At 42.9% G+C, this 17,961-nt stretch overlaps 3 protein-coding genes across 7 annotated transcripts in view; 1 reads left to right on the top strand and 2 right to left on the bottom strand.

The window, feature by feature from the left end:
• Positions 1 to 13,196, bottom strand: part of LOC131190868 (uncharacterized) — a 79,166-nt gene extending 65,970 nt beyond the window's left edge. The window contains exon 1 of the mRNA XM_058168345.1: positions 13,008 to 13,196. The gene's annotated coding sequence lies outside the window, so the exon portion shown is untranslated. The remainder of the gene's footprint in view (positions 1 to 13,007) is intronic.
• LOC131190875 (uncharacterized) lies at positions 7,280 to 13,605 on the bottom strand. Of its 2 annotated transcripts, none has more exons than XM_058168361.1 (2): positions 13,464 to 13,605; positions 7,280 to 11,266 (listed from the first exon to the last, which is right to left on the bottom strand). In XM_058168361.1, the coding sequence occupies exon 2, from the start codon at positions 8,576 to 8,578 to the stop codon at positions 7,586 to 7,588; it is 993 nt and encodes a 330-aa protein (XP_058024344.1). In that variant the 5' UTR covers positions 8,579 to 11,266; positions 13,464 to 13,605; the 3' UTR covers positions 7,280 to 7,585. The 2 variants fall into 2 exon arrangements, with proteins under 2 accessions (XP_058024344.1, XP_058024343.1); XM_058168360.1 differs by lacking the exon at positions 13,464 to 13,605 and adding an exon at positions 13,262 to 13,280 and having other exon boundaries at positions 7,280 to 13,097.
• Positions 13,606 to 16,149: 2,544 nt separating this feature from the next.
• The window catches only part of LOC131192023 (major histocompatibility complex class I-related gene protein-like), a 29,320-nt gene continuing 27,508 nt past the window's right edge, over positions 16,150 to 17,961 (top strand). For 2 of the 4 annotated variants that reach the window (XR_009153625.1, XM_058170772.1), the window contains exons 1-2: positions 16,150 to 16,588; positions 17,824 to 17,874. Coding sequence is in view for 3 of the 4 variants with exons in the window: in XM_058170772.1 (XP_058026755.1) it covers positions 16,449 to 16,588; positions 17,824 to 17,874 (191 nt within the window). In the remaining variant the exon portion in view is untranslated. The remainder of the gene's footprint in view (positions 16,589 to 17,823; positions 17,875 to 17,961) is intronic. The other 2 variants (XM_058170774.1, XM_058170773.1) reach the window with 2 other exon arrangements.

The raw sequence follows: 17,961 nt of genomic DNA, 5'->3' as shown, positions 1-17,961 counted from the left end.
CTAAAGATTCCCCGAAGCCCTATGGGGCGAATCGATCGGAGAGCCTCGCACGAAGAATTAGCGCATCCCGGTGTCTGCGTTCACACAACCGGGGTAACCGGGATGTTTCAGCGCTAACCTAACCGGTTCTGGGCTCTCCCTAGGATCCCTCCCTCCCCACTCCAGGGTCCCGGGAAACTTCAAGAGAGCAGCGCCGTTTTCTCTCTTGTTTGTTCATGCTGTGACACCTCCCGCCTACCAGCCATTTGGAAACCCGCCCTTATTGACAAACGAGTCCCTAACACGAGGAATGACACCAGACCCACACTCACAAGGTCCACACAGGATGTCACCACCGCACATCCACCCAGAAAGCAGACCCAAACCCACACTGATCATAAAGCACGACCAAGGACCAGAAGCCAGACCGCAGCTGCAACATTAGCCATTTCAAACCCCTCCAATCCATTCATGCAGCAGACTGACACCCACTATGAAGATGTAGCACGACCACAAAGCCAAACAACAGCTATGCAGGTCACCAGCTCAAATCCCCCTGCAGCACAGACTAGACTGAGCACAACCAAGCCCCCACCAACACAGGACACACCCCCAGCCAATCAGAGCACAGGAAAAAAACCCATCCAATCAGAGCACAGCCAAACTCCCACCCAATCAGTTCAAACCCCCACTAGCAGTTAAAAGGAAGAAACAGCTGCGATCACACATTGCTCCCAGAAGCACGAAGCTGGAGCCTGAAGATGACGAATGAGACTTCACGAAACGTCGCCAAGACACTTCCAATTTTACACGGGAGAAAACCCGAACAACCAAAGACCTATATACAAACACCCGTGAAAACCTCAGAAAATATATATATATATATATATATATATATATATATATATATGTATATGTATATGTATATATATATATATATATATGTATATGTATATGTATATATATATATATATATATGTATGTATGTATGTATGTATGTATGTATGTATGTATGTATGTAGGTCTTTGGTTATTCGGTTTTCTCCGCGTAAAATTGGAAGTGTCTTGGCTTTTTAGGATGCGTTTGGCAGCTGCAGAGTTGGAGTGGAATTTCATTTGGAAGCATGTGGGGATTAAATTTTGATCTCGGCAGTTTCGTAGGAATGCAAGGTCACATAAAATGGAAGCTCCCCACATGCTTCCAAATGAAATTCCACTCCAACTCTGCAGCTGCCAAACGCATCCTAAAAAGCCAAGACACTTCCAATTTTACGCAGGAGAAAACCCGAATAACCAAAGACCTACATACAAACACCCGCGAAAACCTCAGAAAACATATATATATATATATATATATATAGGTCTTCTAGTCCAACCCCCTGCTCAAATGGGAAGCCTATATCATTCTGCACAAGTGGCTGCCCAGTCTCTTCTTCAAAAGCTCCAATCTCGGAGCCTTCACAACTTCTGGAGGCAAGTTGTTCCACTGACTAATTGTTCTCACTCACTGGAAATTTCTCCTTAATTGTACGTTGGATCCCAGCCGGGCAGATTTTTGTCCCGAATCCTCCTTTCGCTCCGGCTCCTTCCCTTTCCTGGCTCTCTAGGGGGTCTCCTTTCCTTCTCCCTAAAGGGAGCTGGGAACTCACGGATGCGGATGACGCCACTTTCACTTTCCAGCGCTCAGCCCCTCCCATCCCCCCCCCCTACAGACTTTCTCCTTCGCCGCAGGGCTGCCTTGATTTCTCTCTCCCCACCCCCACTGCCCTGCTTTCTCGCTCCTTCCCTCCAGCCTGGACGGGGTGGGGGGAGGATGTTAAAAAACAAGGGGGGGGAGAGAAAGGAGGGGGACCTCCCTTGTGTTCTTTCAGTTTTGGGACGACCTCGCCCCCCCTCCTTTATCCCAACCTGTGGTAGGGCCAGATTCAACTTTCTCACTTTTTGACCACGAAGCAAAAATCCTCGCTTTTCTCTCACCGATCTCTCCCCTCCCGCTGATTGCAAGAATCCTCCCCTTTAAAGATAGATAGATAGAAGATAGATAGAATTTTTTATTGGCCAAGTGTGATTGGACACACAAGGAATTTGTCTTGGTGCATATCTTCTCAGTATACATAAAAGAAAAGATACGTTCATCAAGGTACAACATTTACAACACAAATGATGGTCAATATATCAATATAAATCATAAGGATTGCCAGCAACAAAGTTACAGTCATACAGTCATAAGTGGAAAGAGATGGGTGATGGGAATGATGAGAAGATTAATAGTAGTGCAGATTTAGTAAATAGTTTGACAGTGTTGAGGGAATTATTTGTTTAGCAGAGTGATGGCCTTTGGAAAAAATCTGTTCTTGTGTCTAATTGTTCTGGTGTGCAGTGCTCTGTAGTGTCGTTTTGAGGGTAGGAGTTGAAACAGTTTATGTCCTGGATGTGAGGGATCTGTAAATATTTTCACGGCCCTCTTCTTGATTCGTGCAGTATACAGGTCCTCAATGGAAGGCAGGTTGGTAGCAATTATTTTTTCTGCAGTTCTAATTATCCTCTGAAGTCTGTGTTTTTCTTGTTGGGTTGCAGAACCAAACCAGTTATAGAGGTGCAAATGACAGACTCAATAATTCCTCTATAGAACTGAATCAGCAGCTCCTTGGGCAGTTTGAGCTTCCTGAGTCGGCGCAGAAAGAAAGACCGGCCGTGTGAAGGAAACCTAGACTCAGCAGCCTTGCTGGTTCTCACTAAGATTTGGAAGCCTTGCAGTATTTTGCAGCAACGACACCAGTTTTTTATTAAACTCGTCATTATGCGGGCTGAGGTGGGGTGGGGCTGGAAAGTTTTGCCAGAAGGCCTGAGGGTTCCGGGAATATTGATTTGATTGTTGGGGGTGGGGGAGAGATTTGTTAGCTTTTGCACTTGGGCTTATACACAGAGGTGGGTTTCAGCAGGTTCTGACCAGTTCTGGAGACCCAGTAGCGGAAATTCTGAGTAGTTCAGAGAACCGGTAGTAAAAATTCTGACTGGCCCCGCCCCCATCTATTCTCTGCCTCCCGAGTCCCAGCTGATCGGGAGGAAATGGGGATTTTGCAGTAACCTTCCCCTGGAGTGGGGTTGGAATGAAGATTTTACAGTATCCTTCCTCTGCCATGCCCACCAAGCCATGCCACACTCACCAAGCCACACCTACAGAACCGGTAGTAAAAAAATTTATTTTATTTTATTTTATTTTATTTTTTTGCAAAACTTTTTATTTTCCATAATAATTCCCACAATTTAACCAGTGTACAATAGAATCACTTATACAACAATCGATCCTATACTCAAATTATGCTCAATCCGGGCTGCTCGACCTCCACTCCGTCCCTTAATCCTTTCTTCCCTTCTCATCCTTCTTAAACTTCCCCCACCACCTTCTCCTTGCTTTCCTACTTTCCCTCCTCTTTCCCACTTCTCACTACCATCCTTTCTAACCCTCTATCTTCTCCTCCTTCTTCTCCTCCTATCCTTTCTTCTCCCTCCCTTCTTTCCTACCTACCTACCTACCTACCTACCTACCTACCTATCTACTTTCTTCCTTCTTTACTCCTCTTTCCTTATCCTTTCCCTTCAGGAGTGGTTACCGAGCAGCCCCGACTTTACACCATTCCAACTTGTTTAGTTCTACCATTATTTCTGTACAATGGCAATCAATCAATTTATAATCTTCCCCTTCCCCCTCCCCCATTCCCCCCCCCCCGAGACTTCCCAGAACAGAATACAGGGTATTGTAACTAACAAACATAATCTAAAATATAACATAAAGCATATTCCATTTCACACCATCACACCATCACACTATCAATTCCCTTCTTTCTTAAACTCTAATACATGTCAATTCCTAACTTCACTCAAAAACTAATTGGTATTTTTTAATCTGATACCTATTTTGAATATAATCAATCCACTTTCTCCATTCCAAAATATATTTTTCTTGTGTACAATCTTTCAAATAGGCAGAAATTTTTGCCATTTCTGCTAAATTTGATACTTTACTAATCCATTCTCCAATTGTAGGTAAGTCTTCTTTCTTCCAATATTGTGCAATCAATAGTCTTGCCGCAGTTATTAAATTCAATATCAGTTTTGTCTCTACAACAGTGCAATCTGGAATTACTCCTAATAAAAAGAACTGTGGAACAAACTTGATCTTCTTTTTCAAAATGTTCTGCATAATCCACCATATTTTTAATCCAAAAGGCTTTAACTTTTTTGCAAGTCCACCATATATGATAATAGGTGGCATCCTCACAATCACATCTCCAACATTTTGCTTTCACATTTGGATACATACATGACAGTTTTTTAGGATCTAAATGCCATCTTTAAAATATTTTATAAAAATTTCTTTTAAATTTTGTGCTTGCGTAAATTTAACATTCCTCACCAAAATTTTTCCCATGTTTCTAACATTATAGGTTGTTGAAAATTTTGTGCCCATTTTACCATACAATCTTTAACCAACTCCATTTCTGAATCAATTTCAACCAATACATTATATAATCTCTTTATATGCTGTTGACCTTGATCTTTTATTTGTTTTACCAAATTATCATCACTTTGCCTTATACCAATTTTCTGATCTATTTTCCATCTAGATTGCAATTGTCCATACTGGAACCATGTATAATCTCTCCTTCATCCTCAATTTCTCCTAGATTTTAACTGTAATTCTTTTCCATAGTCAAAAGCTCTTTGTAAGTGATAACCTCCATTTTTTGTAATATATTTATATTCTCTATCATATGTCTGGGGATAGTCCATATTGGTATCTTCCCATCTAACTTATATTGATATTTTTTCCAAACCCTCAACAACGCACTTCTGACCATATTATTCTTAAATGTCTTATCAATTTTCTTGTCATATATTACATATGCATGCCATCCATATAACAAACCATAACCTTCTATATTCAAAATCCTTTCCTCTGTTAAATTAATCCAATCAGAAATTAAAGCTAAAACAACTGCATCATAGTACAATTTCAAGTTAGCCATTTTTAAACCCCCTCTTTCCCTAATGTCTTGCATTATTTTTAACTTTATTCTCGGTTTTTTACCCTTCCATACAAAATTATTAATCTCTTTTTGCCATTCTTGTAAATTTGCATCTTTCTTCAATATTGGAATCATTTGAAACAAAAATAAAAATCTAGGCAAAACATTCATTTTTATAGCTGCCACTCTACCCAACAATGATAATTGTAACTTCTTCCAATTCTCCATTTCTTTAATTACTTTTCCCCACAATACCTCATAATTATTTTTATATAATTTTACATTCAATGCTGTAATATATACTCCTAAGTATTTAACCTTTTTAACTACTTCATATCCAGTTATTCTTTCTAGTTTTTCTTTTTGATGTGTATGCATATTTTTAATTATCATTTTTGTCTTCTGTTGATTCACTTTAAACCCAGATACCTTACTATACTGATCAATTGTCTCCTTTAGATATACAGCTGAATGTATTGGTTGAGATAAAGAAACAACCAGATCATCTGCAAACGCTCTTAATTTATAATCTTGATTTTTAATTCTAATTCCTTTTATTCGATCTAAACCACGTATATTACTCAATAATATTTCCAAAGTTAGAATGAATAATAATGGTGACAAGGGACATCCTTGTCTAGTCCCTTTCTCAATCTTGAAAGATTCTGTTAATCCACCATTTACTATTATTTGAGCTGTTTGCTTTTGATATATAGCCTTAATTGCTTGAATAAAATAATCCCCAAATTGCATTTTTTCTATTACTTTAAACAAAAACTGCCAATCCAATCTATCAAAAGCTTTTCCGCATCCAAAAGAAGAATGCTGCTGAGACCTGGCTGTTTCTTTCCAAATATTCAAGTAAATTTACAATTTGTCTCATATTATATCTCATCTGTCTCCCCTTAATAAATCCTGTTTGATCATTATGAATTAATTGATTCATCAGTGGCATCAATCTATTCGCTAATATCTTAGCAAATATTTTATAATCAGTATTTAAAAGCGATATTGGCCTATAATTCTCTGGTTTAACACCATCTCGATCTTCTTTAGGTATTAATGAAATAAAAGCTGTCCTCCATGAGGGAGGAGCTTCTCCTCCCCTTTGTATTCTGTTAAATAACTCCTTAAGTGGTACAATCATCTCATTTTATAAATTTTTATAATAAGTAGTTGTCAAACCGTCTGTACCTGGTGCTTTATTCGCTTTAAGCTGCTTAATTGCAAACACTATTTCCTCTGAAGAAATTAATTGATTCAACTCTTCCCTTTGATCTACTGTAATTTCTAAGATACCGTGGTCCTGTAAATATCTATCTATATCTTTATCATTAATCACATCTCTAGAATATAACTTAGTATAATATTCTAAAAAAGCTTTTTTAATCAAATTTTGCTGATATACTTCCTTACCTCTATATTCTATTTTATCAATTATACGTCATTTCTGTTTCTTTCTTAATAAATATGCTAACCACCTTCCAGGTTTATTAGCATTATTAAACAAATTATGTTTTGCATATTGTAAGTTAGTTGCCACCTGATCTGCCATTAACATATTAAATTGACCTCTTAATATATTTATTGACTCTTTTATTTTACTATCTCCTGGATTACATACCAATAACTGCTCCTTCCTTTTAATTTCCTCTTCTAATTCTTTTCGCCTTTTCTGCAATCTATTTCTATATTTATTATTCCTATCTAATAAAATTCCCCTCATATAAGCCTTGCTGGTGTCCCAAATTATCTCTATAGGTGTCCCTTTATCCATGTTCAAAGAAAAAAATTCCTTCATTAGAATTTTACATTCATTTACATTTTGTTCATATCTAAACAAGTTCTCATTCATCCTCCATGATCTCCTGGCCTCCTTTTCCCGATCTAGCTCAATCCAAACCGGGCTATGATCAGACAAAGTTCTAGAAAATTTTTTGTCTTCTTCACTCTGAAAAACAAATCATTAGTAATTAAAATAAAATCAATCCTAGAAAAGGATTGACGTCTGTCAGAAAAAAATGTAAAATCTCTCTCTTTTTCATTGCGTTCTCACCATACATCTCTCAATTCTAAATCTTCCATCAAAATCAAAGAAAGCCTTTGGCAGTTTTACATGATTGGAAATATTTCTAAGACTTCTTTTATCTTTCTGGAAATCCATCACTCCATTCCAATCATCCATTAATATATAAGTTTTATAATCCCAAGATGTTATTCTTTTATGTAAAAACTTATAAAATTTTTCTTGTTGTTGATTTGGTGCATAAACTCCTATTAAAAGTATTTTCTCCTCCAATAAAAGTTCAATAGCAATATATCTTCCTTGATTATCCGCCTCAATTAATGTTGCTGATAAATTACTCTTTATATAAACAACTAGTCCATTCTTCTTTTCTGTAGCAGATGCAGCAAAATGTATTCCCAATTTTGAATTTATCAAATATTTCTGGTCTAATGTTCTAATATGTGTTTCTTGTAAACATACAATGTCATTTTTAAATTGCTTCAAATAATGAAATATCTTTCTTCTCTTTTGTGGTGAGTTTAATCCATTAACATTCCAAGATAAAAGTCTAATTGCCATTATCAGCAATCGGAAACTTTTGAAGCACCAGCCGCAAATCATATCTTTCTTTGGGCCTTGCTCCTCCCACTGTTTCTGTCTTGGTAATAGCAGATTGAGCCTGTTGAGCCTTTTCTTCTTGTTCCTTGCGTTTGACAGCTGTTCTTGTCATCCTTGGCTCTTTTGGAAGCTCTGATCCCATCTTAGACACATCCAACACTTGTAAAAGATCTTCTTCCATTACTATCACTTCTTTTTCCTTAATTTCGCCTTCCTTTCTCCTACCATTCGGAGATGGTGGACTTCCAGCTTTAAGCACATAAGCATAAAACTCTCGTGCTTTACTGACTGTATTAAGACGATGTGCTTTCCCTTCATAATAAACTATTATACCAGTTGGGATGTCCCATCTATACTCAATCTGATGTTTTTTAAGTTCGTTCACCAAAAAAGCAAACTCCTTCCTAGCTCTCAACATTTTTGGGGGAATTTCCTTTAGTATTAAAATATCTTGGCCAGCCGCTTGAATCTTGTCTCCTTTAAAAGAAGCTTGTAAAATCTCATTTCTCACTGTTCTAGTAGTAAAATAAATAACAATGTCTCTCGGAAGATTTCTTTGTCTTGCTATCCAGGAATTCACACAATAAATTTTGTCAATATGAAAAGCCACATCTACTGGCCGAACTGCCAAAATCTCCGCAAAGGCCTCAGAAAAAATTTGCTTCAAATTCTCTTGTTTATGCTCTTTCATACCACGTATTCGTAAAGCATGTTCCATAGCTCTATATTGTACCAAAACAATTTCATCATCAGCTTTATCCATTTTACTTTGAACTACCTCAATCTTATTTTCCAATTTTAAATTATCTTTCTTTATTTCTTCTACTTCCTGCTCCAGTAAAATCACATTTGATGCCAGACCCTGTACTGCTGACACCAAACCTTCTTTCACTTCCTTATTTCCAATTTGGATTTCTAACATCTGTTTTTTCATCTCTGACATTTCTTCTGTAATTAATTTAAACTTTTCTTCTATCTGAGAAGTTTGCAACTTCCTAGTTGGCTCCGTAGGCAATGGAGGTGATCCTTTTGATCACCAACCTCTGGATCGTGTTGGACCGCTAAGACAGCGACAATCAGCTGCCCAGCGGTTTGAAATTCCCCCTCTTCGGGCAAAGAAAAGGTGGTGAGCATAAGAAGCAGAGGTAGAGCTTCCCCAGACTCCTGGAAGACACCAGGGGCTCGAAGGGTTAAGCCCCCTCAGAACTTCAAAGCGCTCCAGATCTGAGGCTTTTTTCCTGCTCCGGCAGACCTAATTGCCGCGACCAACTGCCGGGACCAATTTTAACTTAAAGAAGAAAATACCGGACTGAACAGAAACAGGAGAGTTTTAACGATAAAAGCAAGTAATTAAATCAATTCCCTGTTATTATTTTTTTTTTAAGTTTTGGAGTTGACTTTAAAGCGAAAATGGCGATTGTTCTTTAAGGAGCTACGCAGTTGAAAACGAAAGTGTTACAATTCTTACTGCTTGCTGTTTTTTGCTGAAAACCAGCTGGGGATTTTTATTTTTTTTTAACATTGTAATGAGAAGGGAGAAGAGATATTGAGACTGTTTTTTTAAAAAAAAAAAGACTTAGAAGATTTATACGTAATATTAAGTTAAAGAGAAATTTTAAGAGATGGCAGCAAAACAATTAAAGACAACTGTTACAAAAACCCCAGGAACATCAACACCGGGAACTTCTCCAGCACATACTGCAGATAAAAAATCACTAAATTTGGAAGCACTTCAGGATAATCTGAAAGATTTTATGAAAGAATCTCTTAACGAAGCTACGAGCTTGGTAGTAAAAAATTTTGAAACCCACCACTGCTTATACATGAGACAACCATCTGGAGTGTTATGCTTTCCAGGTCTGACTCAGTTGCACTGCAGGTTGGTTCTTGCACTCAACACACACACACACACACACACACACACACAGAGAGAGATACACACACACAAACATACACACACACACCCAAAATTCCTCCTGGAATCTCTGCCCCTCACTGAAGTGTGTGTGAGACTCCTGAGCAAGCAGCAGTAAAGAATACAGAATAACAGAGTTGGGAGGGACCTTGGAGGTCTTCTAGTCCAACCCCTGGCTCAGCCAGAAAACCCTATATTCAGATAAATGGCTGTCCATTCTTTTCTTTAAAAACTTCTAGCATTGGCGCTCCCATAACTTCTGGAGGCACTCATTGTTCCCACTGACAGGAAATTTCTCCTTAATTCTAGGTTGGGATCTCTTTTGGTTGCAGCCAAGAATGAAGATTTAGGGTTTCTTAATGCCTTCTTGTTGACCAACCTAGAGTTCAGCAGCAGCTGCCAAAGGCCTGGGTCTCACTATCCAGGTTCTGGCCATGAGCTCAGAGGGCCAAAACACACCACTCTTATTAAGGGATCTGCTGAACTTTCTTTTGTGTGTTAGTTGCCCCCATTCCTAGACTGAGGTGCTCTGTTCACAATCATACAGGCTCTTTTCGCTTCCTAGTTGGACTACTCCAATGCACTCTATATGAGGCTGCCCTTGAAGAGTAATCTGGAAGCTTTTTTGTTAGTTGTGAAGTCGTGTCCGACCCATCGCGACCCCATGGACAATGTTCCTCCAGGCCTTCCTGTCCTCTACCATCCTCTGGAGTCCATTTAAGCTCATGCCTATTGCTTCAGTGACTCCATCCAGCCACCTCGTTCTCTGTCATCCCCTTCTTCTTTTGCTCTCAATCTTTCCCAGCATTAGGCTCTTCTCCAGGGAGCCCTTCCTTCTCATTAGGTGGCCAAAGCATTTCAGTTTCATCTCCAGGATCTGGCCTTCTAAAGAGCAGTCAGGGTTGATCTCCTCTAGGACTGACTTGTTTGTTCGCCTTGCAGTCCAAGGGACTTGCAGGAGTCTTCTCCAGCACCAGAGTTCAAAGGCCTCAATTCTTTGGCGCTCAGCCTTTCTTATGGTCCAACTTTCACAGCCATACATTGCAACTGGAAAAACCATAGCTTTGACTATACGCACCTTTGTTGGCAGGGTGATGTCTCTGCTTTTTAGTGCGCTGTCTAGATTTGCCATAGCTTTCCTCCCCAGGAGCAAGCGTCTTTTAATTTCTTGGCTGCAGTCCCCATCTGCGGTGACCTTGGAGCCCAGGAAAATAAAATCTGTCACTACCTCCATTTCTTCCCCATCTATCTGTCAGGAATTGAGAGGGCCGGATGCCATGATTTTAGTTTTCTTAATGTTGAGTTTCAAGCCAACTTTTGCACTCTCCTCCTTCACCCGCATCAGGAGGCTCTTTAGTTCCTCTTCGCTTTCTGCCATTAGAGTGGTATCATCTGCATATCTGAGGTTGTTGATATTTCTTCCGGCAATCTTAATTTCAATTTTTGATTCATCTAGCCCCGCCTTTCTCATGATGTTTATGGAAGTAAATAAATAAACATAAATCTTTCTGGAAGCTTTAGCTGGTGCAAAATGAAGCAGCACAGGCAGTGATGTGCGTTTCCAAAACAACACACATTATACCTCTGCTCTGCGAGTTGCACTGGTTGTTCAGGCTGCTTCTGGGTCCAGTTCAAAGCAGGGTGAAGCAGAGGGGACAGCCCCAGCTGAGTTCTGACATCTCCCGGTCCAAATAGACGGGAAGAGCCAGGAGGAGCCTGGAAAGGGAAGAGGGTGAAGGGCAGAATTGGGGAGGGAGGTATTGCTTAAGTTTTAAGTTTAAGTTTATTTTATTTGTCAAGCATAGATAATATGACCGATAAAAGTATAAACATGATTTGAATACATGAAAAGAGTAACAGTAAAAAGGGACATTAGGACCTGGGCCTCTGGTGGCTCAGACTGGTAAGACAGTCTGTTATTAACACAGCTGCCTGCAATTAGTGCAGGCTCGAGTCCCATCAGGCCCAAGGTTGACTCAGCCTTCCATCCTTTATAAGGTAGGTAAAATGAGGACCCAGATTGTTGGGGGGCAATAAGTTGACTTTGTATATAAATATACAAATAGGATGAAGACTATTGGTAACATAGTGTAAGCCGCCCTGAGTTTTCGGAGAAGGGCGGGATATAAATGCAAATTAAAAAAAAAAAAGGACAGGGATGATAGGCACGCTGGTGCACTTATGCACATCCGTTACAGACCTCTTAGGAATGGGGTGAGGTCGACAGTAGGCAGTCTAAGATTAAAAGGTTTTGGGGTTTTGGGATGAAACCACAGAGTGAGGTAGTGCATTCCAGGCATTGACCACTTTGTTGCTGAAGTCATATTTTCTGCAGTCGAGTTTGGTGCGGTTTACTTTGAGTTTGTATCTATTATTTGCTTGTGTATTGTTGTGGTTGAAGCTGAAGTAGTCATTGACAGGTAGGAGGACATTGTGGCAGATGATTTTAGGAACTAAGCTTAGGTCAGAGCGCAGTCCGTGTAGTTCTAAGTTATGTACGGCCAAAATTTCAAGTCTGGTGGCATAAGAGATTCTATTGCGGGTTGCTGAATGTGAAAACAGTGAACAGATTGATTTCACAGCTCTGGATTGCAGCTAGAAGATGTCACCCTCCTCAAAGTCCTCGCCCAGGGACTTTTCTGATTGGCGGAGGGCGGGGGGGGCATGACTGAATGGAGGGAAGCTCAGCCTTTGCCCAGAAAAGAATGAGCGTGGGGGGCAGAGGAGGAGGTGGCGGCAGGGCAGAGCTCTGGACATTCTCCTTCCACTTTTTCACTTTCACTTTTTCACTTCCACTGGCTCGGAAATACCAAACACCAAAAGTCCTTAAAGGGGGCTTGGTGAAGCGCGAGGGAAGGAAGGGAGTTTCTGATAAGTTTCCAAAGGGAGGATAGGATCCAGGAGTGAAACGCTCCCGGTTCGGACCAGATTGCCGGATCCGGTAGCCATGGCGGCAGGTGGTTCAGAGAACCGGTAGCAAAAATCCCTGCTCCCCCCCCATGCCCAGCTGAGCCACGCAATCATCAGAGGTATTTTTTTTTTACTTTTAAAAGCATTTTTTCTTTAGCCGAAAAAATGCTTTTAAAAGTAAAAAAATGCCTCTGATGATCGTGCAGCTCAGCTGGAATTGTCAGAACCTTTTAAAAGCCTTTTTTTCTACAACCTCTTCGGCTGCGGATCAGGCAATTCAGCTGGGATCATCAGAAGCTTTTAAAAGGCTCCTCTGGCAATCCCAGCTGAGTTACCTGATCATCAGAGGCTTTTAAAAGCATTTTTACTACAACCTCAGCCGAAGAGGTTGTAGAAAAAATGTTTTTAAAAGTTAAAAAAAGAGTTGGCCACGCCCATTCAGTCACATTACCCCACCACCACCACCAAACCATGCCCACAGAACCAGTAGTAATGAATTTTACATTTCACCCCTGGTAGGATCCAATAGAAAGAAAGAAGGACTTACTCAAAGGCTCTTGCGAAAAGTCAGTTTCAGTCTGCTTTTCCTTTGTGCTCACCTTCTTCACTCCCCGGTCACAGTCAGCAGCTCCTCCCACTAGCCCCAGCAAAGTGAAAAAGAAATGGAGGCAGTTTCAGTCTGCTATTCCTTTGTGCTCACCTTCTTCACTCCCCAGTCACAGTCAGCAGCTCCTGCCACGAGCCCCAGCAAAGTGAAAAAGCAATGGAGGCAGTTTCAGTCTGCTATTCCTTTGTGCTCACCTTCTTCACTCCCCAGTCACAGTCAGCAGCTCCTGCCACTAGCCCCAGCAAAGTGAAAAAGCAATGGAGGCAGTTTCAGTCTGCTATTCCTTTGTGCTCACCTTCTTCACTCCCCAGTCACAGTCAACAGCTCCTGCCACGAGCCCCAGCAAAGTGAAAAAGCAATGGAGGCAGTTTCAGTCTGCTTTTCCTTTGTGCTCACCTTCTTCACTCCCCGGTCACAGTCAGCAGCTCCTCCCACTAGCCCCAGCAAAGTGAAAAAGCAATGGAGGCAGTTTCAGTCTGCTTTTCCTTTGTGCTCACCTTCTTCACTCCCCGGTCACAGTCAGCAGCTCCTCCCACTAGCCCCAGCAAAGTGAAAAAGCAATGGAGGCAGTTTCAGTCTGCTTTTCCTTTGTGCTCACCTTCTTCACTCCCCGGTCACAGTCAGCAGCTCCTCCCACGAGCCCCAGCAAAGTGAAAAAGCAATGGAGGCAGTTTCAGTCTGCTTTTCCTTTGTGCTCACCTTCTTCACTCCTCAGTCACAGTCAGCAACTCCTCCCACGAGCCCCAGCAAAGTGAAAAAGCAATGGAGGCAGTTTCAGTCTGCTTTTCCTTTGTGCTCACCTTCTTCACTCCCCGGTCACAGTCAGCAGCTCCTCCCACTAGCCCCAGCAAAGTGAAAAAGCAATGGAGGCAGTTTCAGTCTGCTTTTCCTTTGTGCTCACCTTCTTCACTCCCCGGTCACAGTCAGCAGCTCCTCCCACTAGCCCCAGCAAAGTGAAAAAGCAATGGAGGCAGTTTCAGTCTGCTTTTCCTTTGTGCTCACCTTCTTCACTCCTCAGTCACAGTCAGCAACTCCTCCCACGAGCCCCAGCAAAGTGAAAAAGCAATGGAGGCAGTTTCAGTCTGCTTTTCCTTTGTGCTCACCTTCTTCACTCCCCAGTCACAGTCAGCAGCTCCTCCCACTAGCCCCAGCAAAGTGAAAAAGCAATGGAGGCATTTTCAGTCTGCTTTTCCTTTGTGCTCACCTTCTTCACTCCCCGGTCACAGTCAGCAACTCCTCCCACTAGCCCCAGCAAAGTGAAAAAGCAATGGAGGCAGTTTCAGTCTGCTTTTCCTTTGTGCTCACCTTCTTCACTCCCCAGTCACAGTCAGCAACTCCTCCCACGAGCCCCAGCAAAGTGAAAAAGCAATGGAGGCAGTTTCAGTCTGCTTTTCCTTTGTGCTCACCTTCTTCACTCCCCAGTCACAGTCAGCAGCTCCTCCCACGAGCCCCAGCAAAGTGAAAAAGCAATGGAGGCAGTTTCAGTCTGCTTTTCCTTTGTGCTCACCTTCTTCACTCCCCAGTCACAGTCAGCAACTCCTCCCACGAGCCCCAGCAAAGTGAAAAAGCAATGGAGGCAGTTTCAGTCTGCTTTTCCTTTGTGCTCACCTTCTTCACTCCCCGGTCACAGTCAGCAGCTCCTCCCACGAGCCCCAGCAAAGTGAAAAAGCAATGGAGGCAGTTTCAGTCTGCTTTTCCTTTGTGCTCACCTTCTTCACTCCCCGGTCACAGTCAGCAACTCCTCCCACTAGCCCCAGCAAAGTGAAAAAGCAATGGAGGCAGTTTCAGTCTGCTTTTCCTTTGTGCTCACCTTCTTCACTCCTCAGTCACAGTCAGCAACTCCTCCCACGAGCCCCAGCAAAGTGAAAAAGCAATGGAGGCAGTTTCAGTCTGCTTTTCCTTTGTGCTCACCTTCTTCACTCCTCAGTCACAGTCAGCAACTCCTCCCACGAGCCCCAGCAAAGTGAAAAAGCAATGGAGGCAGTTTCAGTCTGCTTTTCCTTTGTGCTCACCTTCTTCACTCCCCAGTCACAGTCAGCAGCTCCTCCCACTAGCCCCAGCAAAGTGAAAAAGCAATGGAGGCATTTTCAGTCTGCTTTTCCTTTGTGCTCACCTTCTTCACTCCCCAGTCACAGTCAGCAACTCCTCCCACAAGCCCCAGCAAAGTGAAAAAGCAATGGAGGCAGTTTCAGTCTGCTTTTCCTTTGTGCTCACCTTCTTCACTCCCCGGTCACAGTCAGCAGCTCCTCCCACGAGCCCCAGCAAAGTGAAAAAGCCATCATCCCTCAAATGTCATTATCCCTTGTCATCAGTAAAACGTCTGTTATCCGCTCAGAGAAGCTCTCCATTAAAGACAACCTTAACTGTCCAGACTCCTAGGAGGAAATTATAAAGAAAACTGCCCCAGGAAGCTGCAGCCACCTTTGGCCAAAGAGGTGGGAGGGGGGCTGGTGGGTGGGGGTCTCTCGGAGGGGCCTCGCAAGATGAATTGGCAAGAAGAGTGCTCACATACCAGGCATAATCAGATCGGCTGCGTGCCGACTAAACATAGCTGGTGATCATCTTACTTTTGCTGTGGGCAGCGTCTGGCTGGAACCCAACTCCCCCTTCCTGGCCGCCTGCGGGCAGTGTTCGTCATCACACTAGAAAAAGATGTTGACACTGTAGGAAAAGAGTAACCAGGACGATTAGGTTACTGGAGACTAAACATACGAAGAACGGCTACAGGAACTGGGCATGGCTTCTCTAGTGAAGAGAAGGACCAGGGGAGACATGATAGCAGTCTTCCAATATTTGAGGGGCTGCCACAGAGAGGAAGGGGTCAAGCTATTTTCCAAGGCACCTGAAGGCCAGACAAGGAATAATGGATGGAAACTGATCAGGGAGAGATTCAACCTAGAAATGAGGAGGAACTTTCTGACAGTGAGAACCATCATCAACCAATGGAACAGAAGTTGCCTTCGGAAGTGGTGGGAGCTTCATCACTTGAGACTTTCAAGAAAAGATTGGACTACCATTGGACAAAGATTGGACTCCTGTTTGAGTGGGGTGTGTGTGTGTTGGACTAGATAACCTATAAGGTCCCTTCTAACTCTGTTAATCTGTTAAAGGAAAGGAGCGGGGTCAAACTTTGGAGGTGACCAAGTGCAGATTTGAGAGCAGGTTTCAGCTCTGCTCATGTAGCAGAAAGGGGGAGATATTTTTATTTATTTATTTACATGTATTTATTTATTTTGTCAAGCATGTATTAGATAACATAAACATGGTTATTAATACATGACATGGATATGAATGAAAGGGGACATTAGGACAGGGACGCATGTCCCATAAAGGCCTCTTAGGAATGGTGTGAAATCAATAGATACTTTTGGTTGAACTCCAATGTGGAGTTGGGCTGCAGTTTGGGGTCTTCGGGTGTGGGTGCAAAAGGCCAGGTGGCTGGTGGGCGATGCAGCTGCAACGGGTGCCCCTCTTACTCCTGGGAGCCATGCTGGGGAGCTTCATGCCAGGGGACTGTTACGGTGAGTGCCTGGAGGGAGGAGAACAGAGGCCCTTAGTCCTGGGTTGGATATCTCCTCCTTTAAGAAAAGTCTGGCTGTGGACAGGGTCTCCTCTTTTAAATTCTTGGGAGTGCTTATTAGTCAAGGTCTCACCTGGAAAAACAACACATCCTTGGCAATTGGCAAGGCCCAACAGAGCCTTCATTTCCTTAAGAGTCCTGTGGAAAAAATAAGGTGGAACAATGGCTGATGACCTCTTTCTATCGGTCCACGATAGAAAGTGTTCTCACCTACTGCATTACAGTATGGTAGGCTGGTTGAACTGCCAAGGACAGGAAGGCCCTACAGAGAGTGATCAATTCGGCACAAGAAACCACTGGTTGCCCTCTAAACCAGGAGTCCCCAACCTTTTGGACCTCAGGGACCACCAAGTCCATAATTTTAAATCCCGGGGACCACTAATATGAACCCAGTGCACGGCTTGCTGAAGTGCCTGGACTTGCAGTGACGGGATGGGGTCCTTCAGGCACTGTCTCTCCTCTCTCTTTCTCCCCCCTCTCTCCCACTCATTGTCTCATTCTGTCTCTCCCCCCTCTTTCTCTCTCCCACTCATTCTGTCATCTCTCTTTCTCTCCCCACCTTTCTCTCTTTCTCTCCCTCTCCCTCTCCCTCTCCCTTTCTCTCTCTCTCTCTCTCCTCTTTCTCTCTCTCTCTCTCTCTCTCTCTATCCTTCTCTTTCTCTCTCACTTTCTCCCCCTTTCTCTCTCTCCCACTCATTCTGTTCTCTCTTTCTCTCCCCCTTTCTCTCTTTCTCTCTCTCCCCTCTCTTTCTCCCCCTCTCTCCCCTCTCTCTCCCCTCTCTCTTTCTCTCTCTCTATCCTTCTCTCTCTCTCTCTATCCTTCTCTCTTTCTCTCTCTCTTTCTCCCCCTTTCTCTCTCTCCCACTCATTCTGTCATCTCTTTCTCTCCTCCTTTCTCTCTTTCTCTCTCTCCCCTCTTTCTCCCCCCTCTCTTCCCCTCTCTTTCTCTCTCTCTCCCTCTCTCCTCTCCTCTCTCACCCGTCTTTCCCTTTCTCGCTCTATCCTTCTCTCTTTCTGTCTCTTTCTCCCCCTCTCTCCCCCTCTTTCTCTCTCCCCCCCCTCTCTCTCTCTCTCTCCCCATCTTTCTCTCTCTCTCTCCCACACTTTCTCTCATTCTCTCTTTCTCCCCCCCCCACTCTCTCTCTCTCATTCTGATTCTCCATGTGTCCCTTTCAGAGCCAGGCGGCTTCGAGCAAGAGCTGCAAAGAGAGTACCCCCCCCCGGGCGGTGAGTTTTCCCTCCAGCTGAGTAAGCAGCCCAGAGACTCTGGGAGGAGGAGGAGGAGGCGAGCAGAAGCGGGGGTGGGCGGGGGGT

This window comes from Ahaetulla prasina, chromosome 2, assembly GCF_028640845.1.
Source record: "Ahaetulla prasina isolate Xishuangbanna chromosome 2, ASM2864084v1, whole genome shotgun sequence".
Classification (NCBI taxonomy): domain Eukaryota; kingdom Metazoa; phylum Chordata; class Lepidosauria; order Squamata; family Colubridae; genus Ahaetulla; species Ahaetulla prasina.
The sequence above is the reverse complement of the archived record's forward strand: the minus strand, read 5'-3'. Positions and strand labels throughout refer to the sequence as shown.